Source organism: Saccostrea echinata, unplaced genomic scaffold, assembly GCF_033153115.1.
Source record: "Saccostrea echinata isolate AGI-Se365-2 ecotype Australia unplaced genomic scaffold, CSIRO_AGI_Sech_v1 ptg000009l, whole genome shotgun sequence".
NCBI classification, from domain to species: domain Eukaryota; kingdom Metazoa; phylum Mollusca; class Bivalvia; order Ostreida; family Ostreidae; genus Saccostrea; species Saccostrea echinata.
The window spans coordinates 27,058,511-27,077,248 of NW_026889758.1; the positions used below are offsets into that span (position 1 = coordinate 27,058,511).

The 18,738-nt window shown below is 35.4% G+C and overlaps 1 protein-coding gene across 1 annotated transcript in view; it reads left to right on the top strand.

Annotated features, from left to right (window-relative positions):
• Nucleotides 1-5: 5 nt before the first annotated feature.
• The window catches only part of LOC133182129 (uncharacterized), a 33,807-nt gene continuing 15,074 nt past the window's right edge, over nucleotides 6-18,738 (top strand). Inside the window, exons 1-6 of the mRNA XM_061316856.1 lie at nucleotides 6-141; nucleotides 563-667; nucleotides 10,224-10,292; nucleotides 11,076-11,175; nucleotides 18,045-18,161; nucleotides 18,582-18,676. Coding sequence (XP_061172840.1) covers nucleotides 58-141; nucleotides 563-667; nucleotides 10,224-10,292; nucleotides 11,076-11,175; nucleotides 18,045-18,161; nucleotides 18,582-18,676 — 570 coding nt within the window. The 5' untranslated portion in view covers nucleotides 6-57. The remainder of the gene's footprint in view (nucleotides 142-562; nucleotides 668-10,223; nucleotides 10,293-11,075; nucleotides 11,176-18,044; nucleotides 18,162-18,581; nucleotides 18,677-18,738) is intronic.

An 18,738-nucleotide genomic window follows, 5' to 3' on the forward strand; every position in this document is an offset into this window, starting at 1 on the left:
CTTTCACTTTCACCTGTTTCCCGTTCTGCGTTCGGTTCACAAGGAAAGTATAGAAGAATGGCAACACCAGTGAAAGTTGTGAAGCGTGATTTCGGTTCATTTCATGCCTCAAATGTACAAGATTTGATAAACCTATCTGATGTAAGTAATACAGTAAAAATACTGTGTACTGATCATTTTGATATGTGGAATGCTAATCCAAGCCATGTTTTAGAATATACTTACACAGAAACTTGTGCAATTGTGGCTTGCGCAGGAGAGTCGCGTTTGATTATCATCTTTATCCACGGCAGGAAGAGTCGTCGTTAGTTCCTTTCTCAGACGCTAGAAATATTAATTATAATGAAAATATTGAGTATGTGCATATATTAAAAAAAAAGATCCTTTTTATATATCCCTATGATTATATGTACATGTACATGTATATCAAAGATTACAGTAACTTAATTGAAAATACAGTAACCAAAATATCAGAGACGTATACATCTCTGCTATTAAAGTGAAAAAATGAAAATGTTTAATATTAGAATTTTATGGCACATTGCACTTTTTTAATTTTCAGGAAGAATACGAACCGCCAGCTTTTCCAAAGGGTCTAGAAATCCCCAATTTCAATTCTGAAATCGAGTTTGGTGAAAAGTTCCGTGACGAACATATGTTGCTAGAGGTTGTATTTAAATGCTTTTTTTTTTTACATTGTACATAACGCTCTTACCTTCCATATTATTTATTTTTAAATTTAATCCATATTAGAGAAATGCAAGGTAGTTATGCTATTGTATTGTATTATATTCTAAATTTCAGATTTTCCATACAACGCAAAATAATTATTATTTGAAACTATATTAGCATTAGAAACTATATAAGTATCAGTCTTTTTTGTTATAAGAAAAACATGTAGTGAGAATGGTTAGATTTTGTCATTTATTACAGTTCACCTCAATAAAGTCAAAATCAACTATGTAATACACATGTATATGTACATATATGACCTGTAAACATTTCACTGAGGAATACAATTAATTGAACATAGGTACATGTATTTAGTTAAAGACTTGCAATTATCTAGAATGTGCCACAGGTACTTTTTCAGAAATAGTTTTGTACTTGTGGAATGTACATAAATATCAGAGAAAATATAAATGACTGCAAAAATACTAGGCACACTGCATGGGCGGATACAGGATTTGTGATTGGGGGGGGGGGGGGGTTGGATAACTTCGTTCAGGCAGGGAGTCTGGGGGCTGCCTTAAGGCCCCCAGTGGGTTCAGGGCGAAGCCCTGGTGGGGGCCCAGGGGGCGAAGCCCCCGGAAGCTCCTGGGTTTTCGTGTATTTTAAGAGTAAAACCAGGCACAATAATAGTGGTATTGGTTAGTTTATATGTACCAAAGTTTGGCATTATTAATACTAGTCATATCATACTTTGAATAGAGGCATCCCAAGAAATCCCGTCTGATTTAGCTTTGAGCTGAACTCAGTACAAGCGCTATTAACGCTAATCACCGATATTCCCCTAAGAGTGATTCGAGACAATTTATTACAGAATCTTGGAGAGGTAGATCTAAAAAAAAAATACTTTAACAAATATTTTCCTCGGATGTCATTGATAATTATAGCATTTATTTTCTTTAATATGCTCAATATTATTTTGCAACCACGCGTTCTTCTGCTTTTTTGCATGTGGAATTTATTTAAATTTTATTTAGAATTAATATTAATTAAATTTATCTTGAAATTTAGCGATTTCTTTTTTATTATAGCCTTATATTTTTTTTAATTTAAGGAAAATCTATTGTGTACAAGTCCCTCTAAGACACCGTGAGTTACCCCATACCCTGCATATTTAACTTACCCCTTGAGAAGAAGGTAAACATGGCCTATTTACACCCTTCCTACTACGCATTCAAAGGCAATATTTCTCAATATTTAAAATTTTAATTCTTTTCCCCGTACACTCTCCTCCCCATCTATGCCCCAAAATCAGCCCATTCCACCCCGAAGAATATATTTATGAAACAACCTGTGTTTTTATATGGCACTACTTGCGTCAATGAAAAGGGGTAAAATTAGTAACCTGTGATACACTAATACTTTCTAACATCAAAATAAGGGTTACAAACTCAAACATGTATTTTAATTTCCATTTTATTTTAATTTGTTTATTGTTTACTCGTTTATTTCTATAATTATATGTTTCATTTTAAACTCGTTATTATTATTGAGCACGTAGGAAATTTAAATCACCCCCCCCCCCCTTCCAATGAAAGGTCTTATATTGTTCTTTTAAAGCTTTAATTTTAAATCTGAAAAAATGTTGGATCCTTCCCTCAACAGTGTTGCCATCACTGGTCTCGCATCACTCTCATGGGTAATATAAAGATTAGCGTTAATTGCGCTTTGATTGAATTCAGTCTAAAGCAACACCGGAGAAAATCCACAGAATTTCTTCTCATGGGGCCCAGGGGGCGAAGCATCCGGAAGCTCCTGGGTTTTCGTGTATTTTAAGAGTAAAACCAGGCACAAAAATAGTGGTATTGGTTAGTTATATACCAAAGTATGGCATTATTAATATTAGTCATATCATACTTTGAAAATTTTAGGGGGGGGAGGCGTGCTCCCCCCCACGCCCCCCTTAAATCCGCCAGTGCACTGAGAGGGTATATTTTAGGAGTTCATATGAACAATATTGTAGTAACAGCTCTTACACTACAGAAAGAATAAATTATAAATTTGTATCAGTAATAATTTATGAAAACTCAATATCCATGTCGTTCAAATATTTCAAATAATTTCGAACATTTGTACATGTAATCTTGAACAGGGAAACATATTGCAATGATGAAATAGTGTTTGTGCAAACTTTGTGGTGAAACTTAGCACATTGCATGGCTGAAAATTATGCTGTCGATCACTCATGTTGATAAGACACAGGGAGGCTAATGCACACAATATTAGTTTTTTTTTATTCCATACTGTTCGGTCCAAATAAAAAGTAACCATCAAATTTCAGAAGATCGATAAAGAACTTGAAAAAAATGTCATGACTTGTGTGTATAGATTGCTAAAGTTCAAAGTAAATAGGAACGAAAACCAGTGAATCAGAAAATAAATTATGAAGGAAACTAGTTTTGTCGATAATTTGAAATCTGCTAAAAAAAACTTTTCTAATACAATACCGGGAGGGATGCATGTAAAGTACCTGAGAGGAAAAAAATCAAGACACTGAATCCCTTTTCCAAAGTCTAGAACCACTTGAGCATCGAACTGGAAGAAATTTAAGGACTTTTGTTTGATCCCATTTGAAACTGAATTAAGGAAATTACTTAAAACAAAATATAAAACATCAAATAAGTCCCCGAGATTTCGACGTACTTGATCTTTTAAAATATTGAAAGTACCAAATGACTTGTGCCTCTTAAACTAGAAGATTAAAAATTAATGAGAAACATCCATGCATGTAACTATGCTTTTCTTAAATCCTGGATAAAAAGAACGTAAAAAACGGGCTTTTGTTCACGAGACTGTAATTAATGTAATTATATCGAGGATTCGTTCAATTTCTTTTATATAAAACTTATTTATTTCCCTTGATTTGTGAGCCTAATGCCTCGATCTGATGCTAACCGATTTCTACGTTATGTATTGGCCGAAATAGCAAACGTGAAACGCATAAATTTGAAGAATTGTTACAAACACGTGGCTAGTAGACAAGGACATTTCATTTGATGATTATTGGCCGTGTAACTATTTGATTTTAACTTTTGTACTTATATAAATTTTGTGCTTAATTTTCAATTTAGATTCAGTATTCTGGCACAACAATTGTTTGCATTCCGCACACAAACATGCATTGGTCAGCAGAAAAAAATGGAGAACACATCTAACGCTACATGCATTAATCTGTTAATTTGCGATTGTTCCGAAAGTATATCTATTTAAAGGAAAATTGTCACATGCAATCACATGAAGTCTTACTATCACACTGTCATGTAATGCATAAATATGTTAAATGTGTGTAACAACGTTTGGGTGTATCAGTTCGGGGGGAAAATTTACTGAGAAGGCACGTAACTCCCATAGACCGAAAAGCATGCAGTGCATACAATTAAATTAAACTTTGCCATATAATTTGGAAAACTGTAAAAATCAAGAAATTATGAGATAAATCAAATGAAGTTTATTTCTTCACATGTAGTGGAGCGGATAGTTAAAAAAAAATCAAATTCAAATTTGGCATGAAGGTTCCTTGTCTATAGTTTTAGCCATCTTCAAAATGACCGCAATGATTTTCAAAATGTCTTTTTTTCTTAAATTGCATATTAGCATTTTCAATATTTTTCTCAATCATTTTAAAAATCTTAGAAATATTCAATCAAAATTTGGTCCAACATATTATTAAAGTGTTACTTCACAGAAAGCATGAGTACAGGTTGTTGCTGTTTCATAGTACTCATGAGACCTAATCTTCAGAGCAGTTACTGCTGCTTTGAGCAGTACACGGTTATTCTTACCTGACTTATTTGTAGTTACCTAAACAAGTTATTCTACATCTATTCAACTACACGTACTTCTTGGCATGAGGCCGCCATTGGTGCCAAAGATATCCCGTGTGGAACCCAAACTCCGCTGTATTTTTCACACATTAGTTCCAACGATGAAGGAAAAATTTGCGACTTTCATACGGGATGCCTTCACGTATGCTCTGCTTTCGAGACAGCTAGATGTTGATAAGCTCATAAGGAGCAGCCCTTGAGGAGAGAAATGCCATCAAGGGAACCGTGTCTAGAGTAAAGATGTCAAGAAAGACGGATTTCACTCAGGTGACCTGTTGCTATCCGTTCTCGTCCGGCGTCGTGCGGCGTGTGTTAACATTTGAACATTTTTAGCTTCTTCTCTGAAACCGCTTAATCAAATTCAACCAAATTTGGTATATAGCATCTATGGGTGAAGGGGAACAAAAATTGTGAATTTCATGGTCCCTGCCACCCTGGGGCCTGAGGGGTGGGACTAAAACCACCAAACATAATGCAATCTTTAAAAATCTTCTTCTTTACTCCTGGACATCAAGCAGTCAAACTGTTGGCATCATTGTAATAATCATTGAGCCCTCTACCAAAATTGTGAAATTCATGGCCCCTGGGTCAGGGGTTCTGGCCTCAGGGTGGGGCTATATAGATCATATAGTGAAAGTGCATTAATTCTTTGAAAATCTTCTTCTCTGCTCCTGGGTATTAAATAAAGTAACTAAGTACATAGTTATGATGAGCAAGGGTGCCTCTTCCAAAATTGTGAAATTCATGGCCCCAGGGTCAGGGGTTCTGATGTTAGGGCGGGGCTCTATTGATTATATAGTGAAAATGCATTAATTCTTTGCAAATCTTCTTCTCTGCTCCTGGGTATTAGATAAAGTACAGTGTAACTAAGTACATAGTTATAATGAGCAAGAGTGCCTCTTCCAAAATTGTGAATTTCATGGCCCCAGGGTCAGGGGTTCTGGTGTTAGGGCGGGGCTCTATTGACTATATAGTGAAAATGCATTAATTCTTTGAAAATCTTCTTCTCTGCTCCTGGATATTAAATAAACTAACTAAGAACATAGTTATGATGAGCATGGCTGCCTTTTGAGAAATTGTGAATTTTATGGCTCCTGGGTGAGGGATTCAGGTGTTAGGGTGGGGATGTATTGATTATGTAGTAAAATTGCATTAATTCTTTGAAAATCTTCTTCTATGCTCCTGGATAAAATTGAGACAAAAATAACTTATCTTTTTAAATGGATCAGGTAGACTTGGAAATAATAAATGAATAAAATTGAGACAAAAATAACTTATCTTTTTAAATGTTCTTGAAAGGCCAAGAGAGGCCAATGTGAGAAGTTATAATATGGGGTTATATAATAGACATTTTGTTAAGTAGTCTGCATGGTAATAGTGATAAATGGGGACAGATAGATACTAGACCAATTATTTTGATGCTAATCATACTATATTTCTTGCTTTTGGGCAACAAAGCTTCATTTATCAGTTTATGGATCCTCTGTATTGTTGTATTGTACTCAGGTGACCGTTAAGGCCCTTGGGCCTCTTGTTTATGTTTCATTTCATTCGTTGATGTTGAATATTCTAATTTGGACGTTCTCTGAAGTTGCTGTAGACTTCTGTGCTGTATTTCAAAAGCCTTCATTCCTCTGCTTACTTTAGCTTAAATGTTTAGATCAGTTCCTCTGTTTTGTTTGTGATACTACCAAGATAAGAAAATTAATTGACCTCTTCTATATCATCTTCTTTGAATGTTACAATTCCTCCATTCTTGGTCATGACTCTCATTAACTTCATTTTCGTGGTATTGATCTGAAGTCTCGTGCTTTCTTTGTTTCATCTGGGTTTTTTTCTCTCTCATGTCTATTTGAATGTGATAGAAATAGAAGTCTACTAGGGGTGATCAAAAAGTTCGCGAACTAATTGAATTACTTCCTTAAAAGAAATAAAATGAGGTTTCAGTGCTCATTATTCTTTAAATTAGTCCTCTCCTATTATAATGCACATCTGCCATTGTTCTGCCCATGCGCGAATCACGTGATTCAGACGGTCAGTGACATGCTCCGTGGCGTTTTGTTCACAGAAGCTAAAAGATTTTTCCGAGTCATATTTCTTAACATGCAAGTTATTTTTTATAACAAGAACAGTCCATCTGTCAGAAATGGCCAATAGGGTGGGTGGAAAAGGACATCCCTTCCCAGAATTAGCATGGTGATCATCAAAACCCGAGTCCTCTGTCTCGGAAGCGTCGTTTATCCAATGTGGATAAAGTATGGACGACCTCTTTTTATCATATCTCGTATGTTTAAAGTCTAAAGTAAACATATTTTAGGGATTTAATAGTTATATTATTGTTCAGATATTCAACTTTTTTCTAATTGTAACTTGGCGATCTTTCATAACAAATTGCTGAACTAAGGACACATCTTTTCCCCGGCTTGCTTTCGCTGGGCAACAGAACAAACATCATTTTTTACCATCTCCCTGCCTTCACTAAAACAATCAATCCAATTAATGATTAAATTACTGGTAAGTCTTTTGTCTTCATAAACCCTGTACAAATTATCATATTCTACTGCAAAGGAATTTCTAAGAAATACGTTAAACTTTACAGCCGTTCGTTGCTCGAGTACGACTGAGTCAGCCATTTTTTGTCACCTACATATTGACGCCATTTTCACATTGTGACGTCACAAACACGGAGCAAAACATTATATAACACCTGCTATTTATAGAATATGTGTATGACTATATTTGTGCCAAATTTCATTCTGATCTGAATTGTGGTTTTGTAAATATAGAGATAGTTCGCGAACTTTCTGATCACCCTATTTTCTCTAACTGAATGGGGGCTGAATTTCCTCTTGCACTTTTGTAAAGGGTTGTCTTGTTACTCAGGCGACAACTACATGTATTAGGAACAGTGTTGGTGGTAGGAGACAACCTTGATTAACTTAAATGATTCCATCGAGAAGTGGTGTAAATCAGATGTGGATACTTAAAAACTCCAAAGAACATTTGGAAAATTTGAAATCACAAAATTTTACTAAAATCGATAGCATCAAAACGTACGACTTTTCAACACTTTATACAACCATTCCCCACGATAAATTGAAGTCCAGGCCTTTTTGACATCATAGACAGCTGCTTTTTCAATAAAAATGGAACTCGTAAATATACTTGCCTTGTCATTGGTCATCTACAAAATTATTTTGTTAAAAAGCACTCTGATTGTACACACAAGTACTTTGAAGTTGATATTAAAAAGATGCTTGAGTTTCTGACTGACAATATCTATGTAGTTTTTGGAGATCAGGTCTTCCAACAATCTGTTGGAATTCCCATGGGTACCAATTGCGCCCCCTTATTAGCAGACCTATTTTTGTATTAATATGAAGCAGAATTTATTCAAAAACTTCTACATGAGAAGAAAACACTTGCTGTGGCCTTCATCTCGACATTTCGATATATCGACGACGTATTATCAATCAACAATAGTTACTTTCATTCATATGTCGACTCGATATATCCTAGTGAGCTTGATATAAAAGATACCCCAGATTCTGACACATTTGTTTCATATTTAGATATTTTACTAGAAAAAGACGTTAATGGTAACCTAACAACAAAGCTTTATGATAAACGTGATGACTTCAACTTTTCAATCGTCAACTTCCCTTAATTATGTAGCAATATACCCTTATCACCTGCATATGGGGTTTATGTCTCTCAGTTGATTCAAGACGCAAGAGCATGCTCTACGTATGAACAATTTCTAAAACAATGCAAGCTATTGACAAACAAGTTGACGAAACAAGGATATCAACAGTCTCGTTTGAAGTCATCTTTTCGCAAGTTTTTCGGTCGATACAATGACTTTGTCAGCACATACAACCTGTCATTGAGTCATATGCTGACTGACGTTTTTCGTACTGATTGTTAGGCCATTATTTATACACCGTACTGTCTACGGATATTTCCGGTTTTTGTTTCCCGATCATGACAAGGAGCACATGGCGGGTGTGACCGATCGGCAAGGAATGCTCACTCCTCCATGGCACCTGATTCCACCTCTAAATTTTGAGGTCCGTGTTTGCTCTGCTCCAAATTCGTATCGTTTCATTGGACTTTCGAGATTGAATACTGTTCTTTATCTTCATATTTCATTAGAGCTCTTTTATGAATTAATTTTACTTTTGACTTCGTACAATGTCTATCATGTTGTCGATCTTAACTGGGATTCCATAATCTCTTTGTGGTTTTATAAAACTTTCTCTATTGCTGATACCAAACTTTTTTTTTCAAAATCGTTGAAGTTGATGTAACGTAATTATAATTATTACCACTGTACATACTGTTCTTAAAGAATTCGTAGTGCAGCTGTCTGGTATATGCAAATTCTGATCGATTTAAAACTGGTTCTCTTAATACTTTGTTTGTTGCCTCTTAAATTCTACACAAAGCAATATGACGCCTCTCCATCCGTTCCAGAGATTAAGATCTCCCTTTTTTGGTGTATGTACTTTGACCTTCAGTCCCTTCTTTCTCTAATTAGGGATTCCCTCTGCTTCTCATACTTTGTTCAACAGTCTATACCCTCCTTTTTTGTCATCTAGTCCTCAATCCCTTAGTATTTCGTCAATTCGTGCTGTTTTTCCGTATTAAAAAGATTTAACATTAGTACCTATTGTAACTTCCTTCTCGCTTCTTCCATATATTTTTGTATTCAGGTCTTAATTTCCCAAGGCAAGTTGTTATTTGGTCCTCTAGAGTTTGGTCTATTAAGTTTTTTACCAGATTGGCTGCACCAGATCTCCTCTTTCTCAGAGGTTTGTGATTTATTTGTTTTCAAATCTCCTCTATGGGCTACCAGCTCAGTTTCAAAGCATACTCATTTAAAAAGTCTGTTTTTCTTGCATGCAGTTATGATAGACCTCTTTGTATAGCTCCTGATATTTAGTTTGGAGCTTATTTCTTTACAATCTTGTTTCGGCATCCATGAATTGCCCTTCTTCCCATAGCTTCCTGTCATTTTTAGTGACATCTTTTTTTTTCATTTTATTTAATATCTTTTTTTGCTAGGATTTGTTCTCCTGAATATGTTTTTGAAAATGTCTTTGTCTGTATCCCATCCGTTTGACGAGGTCTACTGTGGTATATAGATATGAATTGGATTATTTAGTTGTATTTGGAATTTTTCATCGATTCGTGTCTTTCAGTTGTTCAAAATTATACTCAGTGCGCTAATGACTCCTCTTTCTGAGTTTGCTAGTCTGATTTTCATTTTCTCAAGTAATAGATGGTGGTCTGAATTTACATTTGCTTCTCGTTTTACTCTCACATAATTAAGGTCCGAGCTTTTATCATGCTGGTCTCCACAAGTAAAATATTTGGGTTAAATTTTGCTGTAAGCAGCTACACTATCACATTATTTTATACATGATACATCATATTTACCTAAATGCATTTATACTTATGCATGCTGACAAAGTGAAAATATGCAGCCCGAAAACGCGGAAAAAGCATGCCCTCTTCATGGTTCTCATTACATATTAAGAAGAGATTTAAAGAGAGGCACAATTTTAAATAATGTTTTTCAGCAATGGTAATGTCACAAACAGCTCACATATACATTGACTTACTCTGCTTTATATTTATTTACATGTATTTACTTTTTTATTTTAGAAAACTTGTACATTTTTAAACCACGGGGCATTTGGAGCGGTTCTTAAAGAGACTCTGGATTACGCACAGGTACACGGAGAGTTTAGAATTACTGGTACATTGTTATAGTATTTTGGGAAACTAGCAAGACTCAACATTAACTTATATCCACTTCAGTGTCCATCGGACAAGTTATCAACAAATGTAACTTGTCCGCGGCCGAATGCAATTTTTACTTGTCCGACTAGGGACAAGAAAGAGTAAAAATTGTTTAACTTTATTACATGTATTTACCAATTTTTCCAATGTGCAATCAATGTATTCTCTAAATTTATATCTGTAAAAAAAAAAAAAAAAAAAAAAAAAAAAAAAAAAAGAATTACATGTACGATTAGTCGGCGCATTTTTATAACCAATATTTTTTTGTTACAATACATTGCGCAGGCGTGGATTGAAGCTGAGCTTCCCAATGGTCCACATGTTCTCGTTCTATCCTAGCAATTTCCTCGGTATTCACTTTCCCGATATGATCTCTTTTGAATTTTTTTGTCATTGCCAGAATGACCTTTTTTTAGTAGAGTTGTAAACCCAAACTTTGTCAGGTTCATGCTTTGAATGTGGGACATAACCTGAGAGACGATTTTCGGTAGGTTCCATTGACATGCATTCAGTCGTTTGTTTATGGAAATAGACGAGTCCGAACACAGAATGAACTTGACACGGACAATCGAACAAACGTTAATGTTGAGTCCTGACTAGGAATGGCGTTTGCTTATTCTGCCCCGAAAAAGACTCGATCAAATCGTGTATTTTTCTCGATTTCTTTTGATTTTAAGACAAACTGTTTCCAAATCAGTCAAGATTTTGTTCCAGAAATGGCAAAGATATACAGAAAAACAGCCGTTAAGGTTTTTTGATCGGGAGCTCTTGCCTCATCTGGTTTACGTTACAAGGCGACTGGCGAAGTTTGTTGGTATGTACTCTAATTCATGGTAAGTAGATTAATAAAAAATCTCAATGATCTCGTTTTATTAAAATGAAACACGTGACAGAACTGCATCAGCCTAACATATGTCTGAACGGGTACCTGATTACAAGTACTTTTACTTTATTGTTCCTGCTTACAGTATTACAATTATATTTATTTGGTATACAAATGAGGACATTTGCTGATAAAAACACCGGTGAGAATGAAAGGTTATCGCTAGTAAGATACACTTTAACATTGCCAGTTACTCACTGACAGGTAGATGATTAAATTTGGCTCTTTTTGATTTAAAGTACATTTTAATTCTCCTGAGTTGAAATTCCAAATGAAATAATTTTGATAGTGTTAAGAACTACAATTGTTCGTTGCCAGTCAAATTATCACATTTTCGGTTTTTTTTTTAGATTCATTAGTGTAAATTTGATCAAACTTGCACAAATGCTTCTAAGTAAAAGAGTTTCTACTTTGTTTAAATGAGTGATCACATCCTTCGATTCTTACTTAGAAGTTAAATATAATTTAGAAACGCAAAAATTGGCTAAATCAGATGTTCTTTGGAATGAAGGCGAGAGATTTGGGGGGGGGGGGGGGGGGAATTGCAGATTATGAGAAATGGAACCCAACGTCCAGTCTCTCACTTCTGCATCATAAAAAAATCAATGTCATCATACAAAAAATAATTAAATAGATAACAATTTAACAAAACGTTTATCTGTAATTTTTTTAATCTTAAAAGTAAAAACAAAAGTATTGATTAACCAGAAAAGTACATAAGTATTGAAAATGCAGGAATCGAACTCCAAATAGTATGGAGATGAGTATCACGACATCATTTCAACCAATTTTTGAAAGCAGCAAATATTTAGACAGCAAATACACCTATTGCAAGTTCTTGGACCTTTCTGATAAGCGGATAACAATCGCAATTTCTCGGGCCTTTGCGCATTTCCGACAAGGGGAAAAACAACCTCAAATGTGTTGTGAGGGCATCCCTACACCCCCCCCCCTTTCATAACCATTGAGATGAATGAAGGGGGGGGGGGCATCTTATCTGGAGAGTCTGGCCCCAAACTTCAAAACATTACCTAAATTATACTACAAAAGGGACACTCAACCCTCTCTATCCAACCCTTAATTAAGTAGGAAGTGTCTCCATTTTGCATAAAATTTTAAAATCGAGGTGTTTTTCCGAGCTTGCCAGAAAGGGCCGAGAACATGCGATTGTTTTTTTTTTTTTTTTTTTTTTTTGTATGTTGTTTAACGTCTCTCTCGAGAATTTTTCACTCATATGGAGACGCCACCACTTGCCGGTGGAGAGCTGCAAATTTTTTCCTATACTCGGCACTTACGGCCATTGGGATTTTTTTTCGTGCCAGCACCTTCTGCGACACGGGACCTCGGTCTATACGGTCTCATCCGAAGGACCGGTCTCCACGTCCCACAGTGGGATTCGAACCTGCGACGTAAGGATCAACTCCTTACTTCGCGACTCTAGAGCAGACGCTCTAACCACTGCGCCACGCGGGAAGATGCGATTGCAAATACACTTAAATAACATAAACATTATTTAGAAGGATGCAGATTTAGTAATTGTTGGGAAACCTAGCTCTAAAGTACAAGTAATCGAAATTTTTAATTTTTGCTCTCACCCTTCTTATTATATTTCATTAATTGGTTCCGGTCAGTACAGAACATATCAAATGATTTTGCACATAGAGGGTTCATGCTTCATGTAAGAAGTCACAAAAATCGGAAGAAATGGGTTTGCGGGTGGGAGCTACATTTGTTTAAAAAAGTCAACTGCATTTGTCAAAGAAAGAGCTTCTGGTAAGGTCAGTGGCATTTGTCCAGGACAGTGCTTCTGGTGAAGTCAGCCGCATTGAGCGGCAGTTGTCAAACATAGTGCCTCTAGTGAAGTCAGTGGCATTGGATGACATTTGTCCAAGACAGTGCTTCTGGTGAAAACAACGGCATTTGTCCAACGTAGTGCTTCTGGTGAAGTCAGCTGGAGTAGTCCATTACAGTGCTTCTGGTAAAGTCAGCGGCATTTAGCAGCATTTGTCCATCACAGTGCTTCTAGTAAAGTCAGCGGCATTTGTCCATCACAGTGCTTCTAGTAAAGTCAGCGGCATTTGTCCGAGACAGAGCTTCTGGTGAAGTCAGCTGCATTTGTCCATCACAGTGGTTCTGGTAAAGTCAGTGGCATTGAACAGTATTTGTTCAACACAGTGTCCAACACAGTCCTTCTGTTAAAGTTAGTTGAATTGTTTAAGTAACTGATGAGAAAAAAAAATCTAATCTCATAGTGTTCTTTTACTCCACTTTTGTAAGATTGCTATCCATTTTCGTCCGTCGGCATGCGTCGTGCGTTAACATATGAACATTTTCAGCTTCTTCTCTGAAACCGCTCAACCAATTTCAACCAATTTTGGCATATAGCAGCTATGGGTGAAGGGGAACAAAAATTGTGAATTTCACAATGGGGCCTAAGGGGTGGGGCAAAAACCACTAAAATTAATGCAATCTTTAAAAATCTTCTTCTTTACTCATTGAACATCAAGCAGTCAAACTGTTGGCATAATTGTAATAAGCATTAAGCCCTCTACCAAAATTGTGAATTTCATGGCCCCTGGGTCTAGGGTTCTGGTGCTAGGATGGGGCTATATAGATCATATAGTAAAGTGTATTATTTCTTTGAAAATCTTCTGCTCTGCTCCTGGGTATTAAATATACTAACAAAGTACATAGTTATGATGAGAAAGAGTGCTTCTTTCAAAATTGTGAAATTTCATGGCCCCAGGGTGAGGGATTCTGGTGTTAGGTCGGGCTCTATTGATTATATAGTGAAAATGCATTAATTCTTTGAAAATCTTCTTCTCTGCTCCTGGGTATTAAATAAACTAACCAAGTACATAGTTATAATGAGCAAGAGTGCCTCTTCCAAAATTGTGAATTTCATGGCCCCAGGGTCAGGGATTCTGGTGTTAGGGCGGGGCTCTATTGATTACATAGTGAAAATGCATTAATTCTTTGCAAATCTTCTTCTCTGCTCCTGGGTATTAAATAAAGTAACTAAGTACATAGTTATGGTGAGCAAGAGTGCCTCTTCCAAAATTGTGAATTTCATGGCCCCAGGGTCAGGGATTCTGTTGTTAGGGCGGGGCTCTATTGATTATATAGTGAAAATACATTAATTCATTGAAAATCTTCTCTGCTTCTGTCTATTAAATAAACTAAGAACATAGTTATGGTGAGCATGGCTGCCTTTTCAGAAATTGTGAATTTCATGGCCCCAGGGTCAGGCGTTCTGGTGTTAGGACGGGGCTCTATTAATTCTATAGTAAAATTGCATGAATTCTTTGAAAATCTTCTTCTCTGCTACTGGGTATAAAATAAACTAACTTGGTGCATGATTATGATGAGCATGGTTGCCTCTTCCAAAATTATGAATTTCATAGCCCCTGGATCAGGGGTTCTGGTGTTAGGGCGGGGCTCTATTGATTATATAAGGAAAATGCATAAATTCTTTCAAAATCTTCTTCTCTGCTCCTGGGTATTTTTCAAACAAAGGATATGGTTATGATATGGAAGAATGCCTCTTCCAAAATCGTGAAATTCATGGCCCCTGGGTCAGGGGTTCTGGTGAACGGGGGGGGGGGGGGACTCTATTGATTTTATAGTGAAAATGCATTATTTCTTTCAAAATTTTTTTTTCTACTACTGGTTATAAAGCAAAGGAACAAGTGTATAGTTATGATGAACAAGGCTGCTTCTTCCAGAATTGTGAGTTCATGGCCAATAGATCAGATGTTCTGGTGTAAGGATGGGGCTTTATTTATTTAATAATATAGTGAAAATGCATTTCTTTGAAAATCTTCTATGCTTCTGGGCATATTCGAGGCAAACAGAGTAAAAGTTTTAATATGCAAGGGTATTTTTACCAGAATTTTGAACACCTGGACCATTTAGTCAAGTGTTCTGGTTCTGGCCAGGGCTCTATTAACTTGTATTCTGCTGAGCAAAGTTATTCCCCTTTGCCATTCACCTTTGATAAGTAATCACTGTAAATAATGTATCTGAAAGGTTACTATAATAAGAGAATTATGCAAGAATATTTATTGTATAATACAAAAAGTACTTTCATAGTTTTAATGATCAGGTACACTTGGAAATAATAGATGAATAAAAATGAGACAAAAATAACTTATCATTTTAAATGTTCTTCAAAGGCCAGTAGAGGCCAATGTGAGAAGCAATAATATGGGGTTAAAAAAATAGATATTTTGTTAATAGTTTGCATGGTAATAGTGATAAATGAGGGACAGATAGATACTAGACCAATTATGTTGTTGGTGCTAATCATACTATTTTTCTTGCTTTTGGGCAACAAAGCTTCATTCATCAGTTTATGGATCCTCTGGATTGTTGTATTGTACTCAGGTGACCGTTAAGGCCCTTGGGCCTCTTGTTACAGTAAAAATTCTATCACCTTAATATTTTTCACATTTTTCAAAAGGAGATAACTCTAATACTTAACACTGAATTTTATTTAAAGGATTCTGTAGTACAGTACATGCAATTGATTTAGTTCATGTTGTTTTTTGTTATCCTTTAAACTCTTTTTATAAGCATAATTTTTATAAGTATAATTTGTACCGAAAGGAGCAGACATCCTTCCGTTATCAATGAAATACCTAAGATAAAAGATTTTAATGAATATAGAACATCTTAAACCAGGATTATTGTTAACAATATTAAAATACCGCTCATTCCGTATAAGTTAACCATAGATGCAAAATGCCACTCAGTCTGAAATATATAACCAGATAAGGAATGCTCGTTATTCTATTCAAATTAAACAAAAGAAGCATGCTGCTTATTCTGCACAGATAACCAAATAAACAATGCTGCTTATTGCATATAAGTTAACTTAATGAGGAATGCGGCTCATTCGATGTAAATTAACCACATGAAGTATGACGCTTATTCCTTATAAGACACCACATGAGGAATGCCGCTCATTCTGTCTATCATGTTAACAACATGAAGAATGCTACTTATTCCATATAAGTTAACCACATTCCGTATAAGTAAATTGTACGAGGAATTCTACTTATTTGTATAAGGTCATTAGATGTAGAATGCTGCTAATTCCGAATAAGGTCACTAAATGAAAAATAACACTTATTCCGTATAAGTTTACCATACGAAAAATGCCGCTTATTTTGTGTATGGTCACTACATGAAGACTAACACTTATTCCGTATAAGTAAACTACATTGTACATGTACATAAAGAATGTTGCTTATTTCCTTATAAGTTAACTTTATAAAGAAGGCTGCACATTCCGTATAAATAAACTACATAAAGAATGCTGCTTTATCTATACAAGTTACATGTAACCACATGCAGAATGTTCATTCTGTATGTTTCCACATGAAGAATACTGTTCATTACCTATAAGTTAACTAAATGAAGAATGCCGTTCTTTCCATGTAAATTAACCACATGAAAATGCCGCTGATTCCGTATAAGTATACTACCTAAAGAATGTGGCTTGTTCCATATACGTAAACTACACAAAGAATGATACTTATTCCGTATAAGTAAACCACATAAAGGATGACACTTATTCCTGATAAGTTAACCACATAAAGAATGCCGCTTATTATAAACTTTAAAAAGCTTACTGGCCAGTGCTCTGATTTTAAATATTCTGCTTATCTGTCAGTCTACAGCATTATCAATATAAAAAAAATAATGATGATATCTAATACAATATGTTTTACTATTTGAACTGAACGTCATACTGCATGTTTACAATATGTGTATATTGTCTACTAGATCTTTATAAATATTTCTTCTCAGAGAATTTTGGACAAATGTCACCAAATGCTGCTAATTTCATTTAACAAAACATGCAGAGATTACGTTTCAAGGAACACTTTTGGGCAAATGCTGCTCAATGCCGCTGACTTTACCAGAAGCACTTTTTTGTACAAATGCCTCTGACTTCACCATAAACACTAGCTGTGATGAACAAATGCCGCTGACTAGACCAGAAGCACTGTATTGTACAAATGCTTCTGCTTTCACTACAAGTCCTGTGCTGGAAAAATGCCGCTCAATGATGCTTACTATACCTGAAGTACTGTGTTGGGCAAATGTCGCTCAATGCCGGTGACTTATTAGAAGCACTGTTTTGGACAAAAGTCTCTCATTTGTGCTAACTTCACCAGAAGCACTGTGTTGGACAAATGCCGCTCCATGCCACTGACTTCACCAGAAGCACTATTTACGACAAATGCCGCTCAATGCCACTAACTTCACCAGAAGCACTGTTTTAGACAAATGCTGCTCAATGCCGCTGACTTAAGCAAAGCACTGTTTTAGACAAATGCCGCTAAATGCCACTGACTTCACCAGAAGCACTGTTTTAGACAAATGCCGCTCAATGCCACTGACTTCACAGAAGCACTGTTTTAGACAAATGCTGCTCAATGCCGCTGACTTAAGCAGAAGCACTGTTTTGGTCAAATGCCCTTTAATGCTTCTGACTTAATAAATTTTTTGACAAATGCACTGATATGTAGAAAAAGTTTTTTTTTAAGTCATCAAACCCAGGATTTTCTAGAAGGGCTATTATGTACAGTGTAATTTTTAGTACTGGTATTTAGCTAGATACAGTAATCTTTTGTGACTTCTTACAAGAAGGAATAGCCCACATAGAGAAGCAAATTCAACAGGTTTGGTACATATCAAATGGATTATTATAATTTGACCAATTTTATTATTGTTAACTTGCTGTATGCATTTAGTTTATAACAACGGGTTGGGTTTTTTTTTTATTTCAGGTTGTGAGCCTAAAGATCTTTTGCTGATTAATAATGCCACCACAGCCATAAATACGGTTGTTTACAATATTCCAATAGAAAGGGGAGACACGATATACTGTCTTAATACAACTTATGGTGAGAACTATGTGTATATTTTGAATATATTCTCCGTTGTGTTCACAATTTATTCTTTTTATTATTTTTTTAAGTTATAAAATTATATAAAAATAAAAAATTTGGGATTCTAGCATTTACGTGCTTAACTTTGTATCCAACATATCATCGTCTTTCTGATTTTCTATAACATTTCTGTCGTATCATTAAACTTAAATTGTAATCTAAACTTTTATACTAGGTAGTAAATTAATTCTTTTATGTCATGTACCCAGCTTTATATAATGCCCTCTTCAAAAAAGAAATCCTGACGGCATTCTAACGAATCCTCAAAATTCTCAGCGTAATGTAAATATTCGCAGTATTCAGTAGCATTCTCAAATTGAACCTTTCCTTGATTATTAACTTCCGCAAATTCATCTTCCCTATTAAAAATTTTAGGTGCCGTTAAAAAATTGTTGACTTGGACATGCCAACAAAAAGGTGCAATTCTTCAACAGGAAACTCTCAGCTTTCCTTTGACTGGATCCAATCAGGTGAAAGAAGAGACACTTCTGGGAATTGTTTAATTAAAAAAAATAATAATGAAAAATTTCAA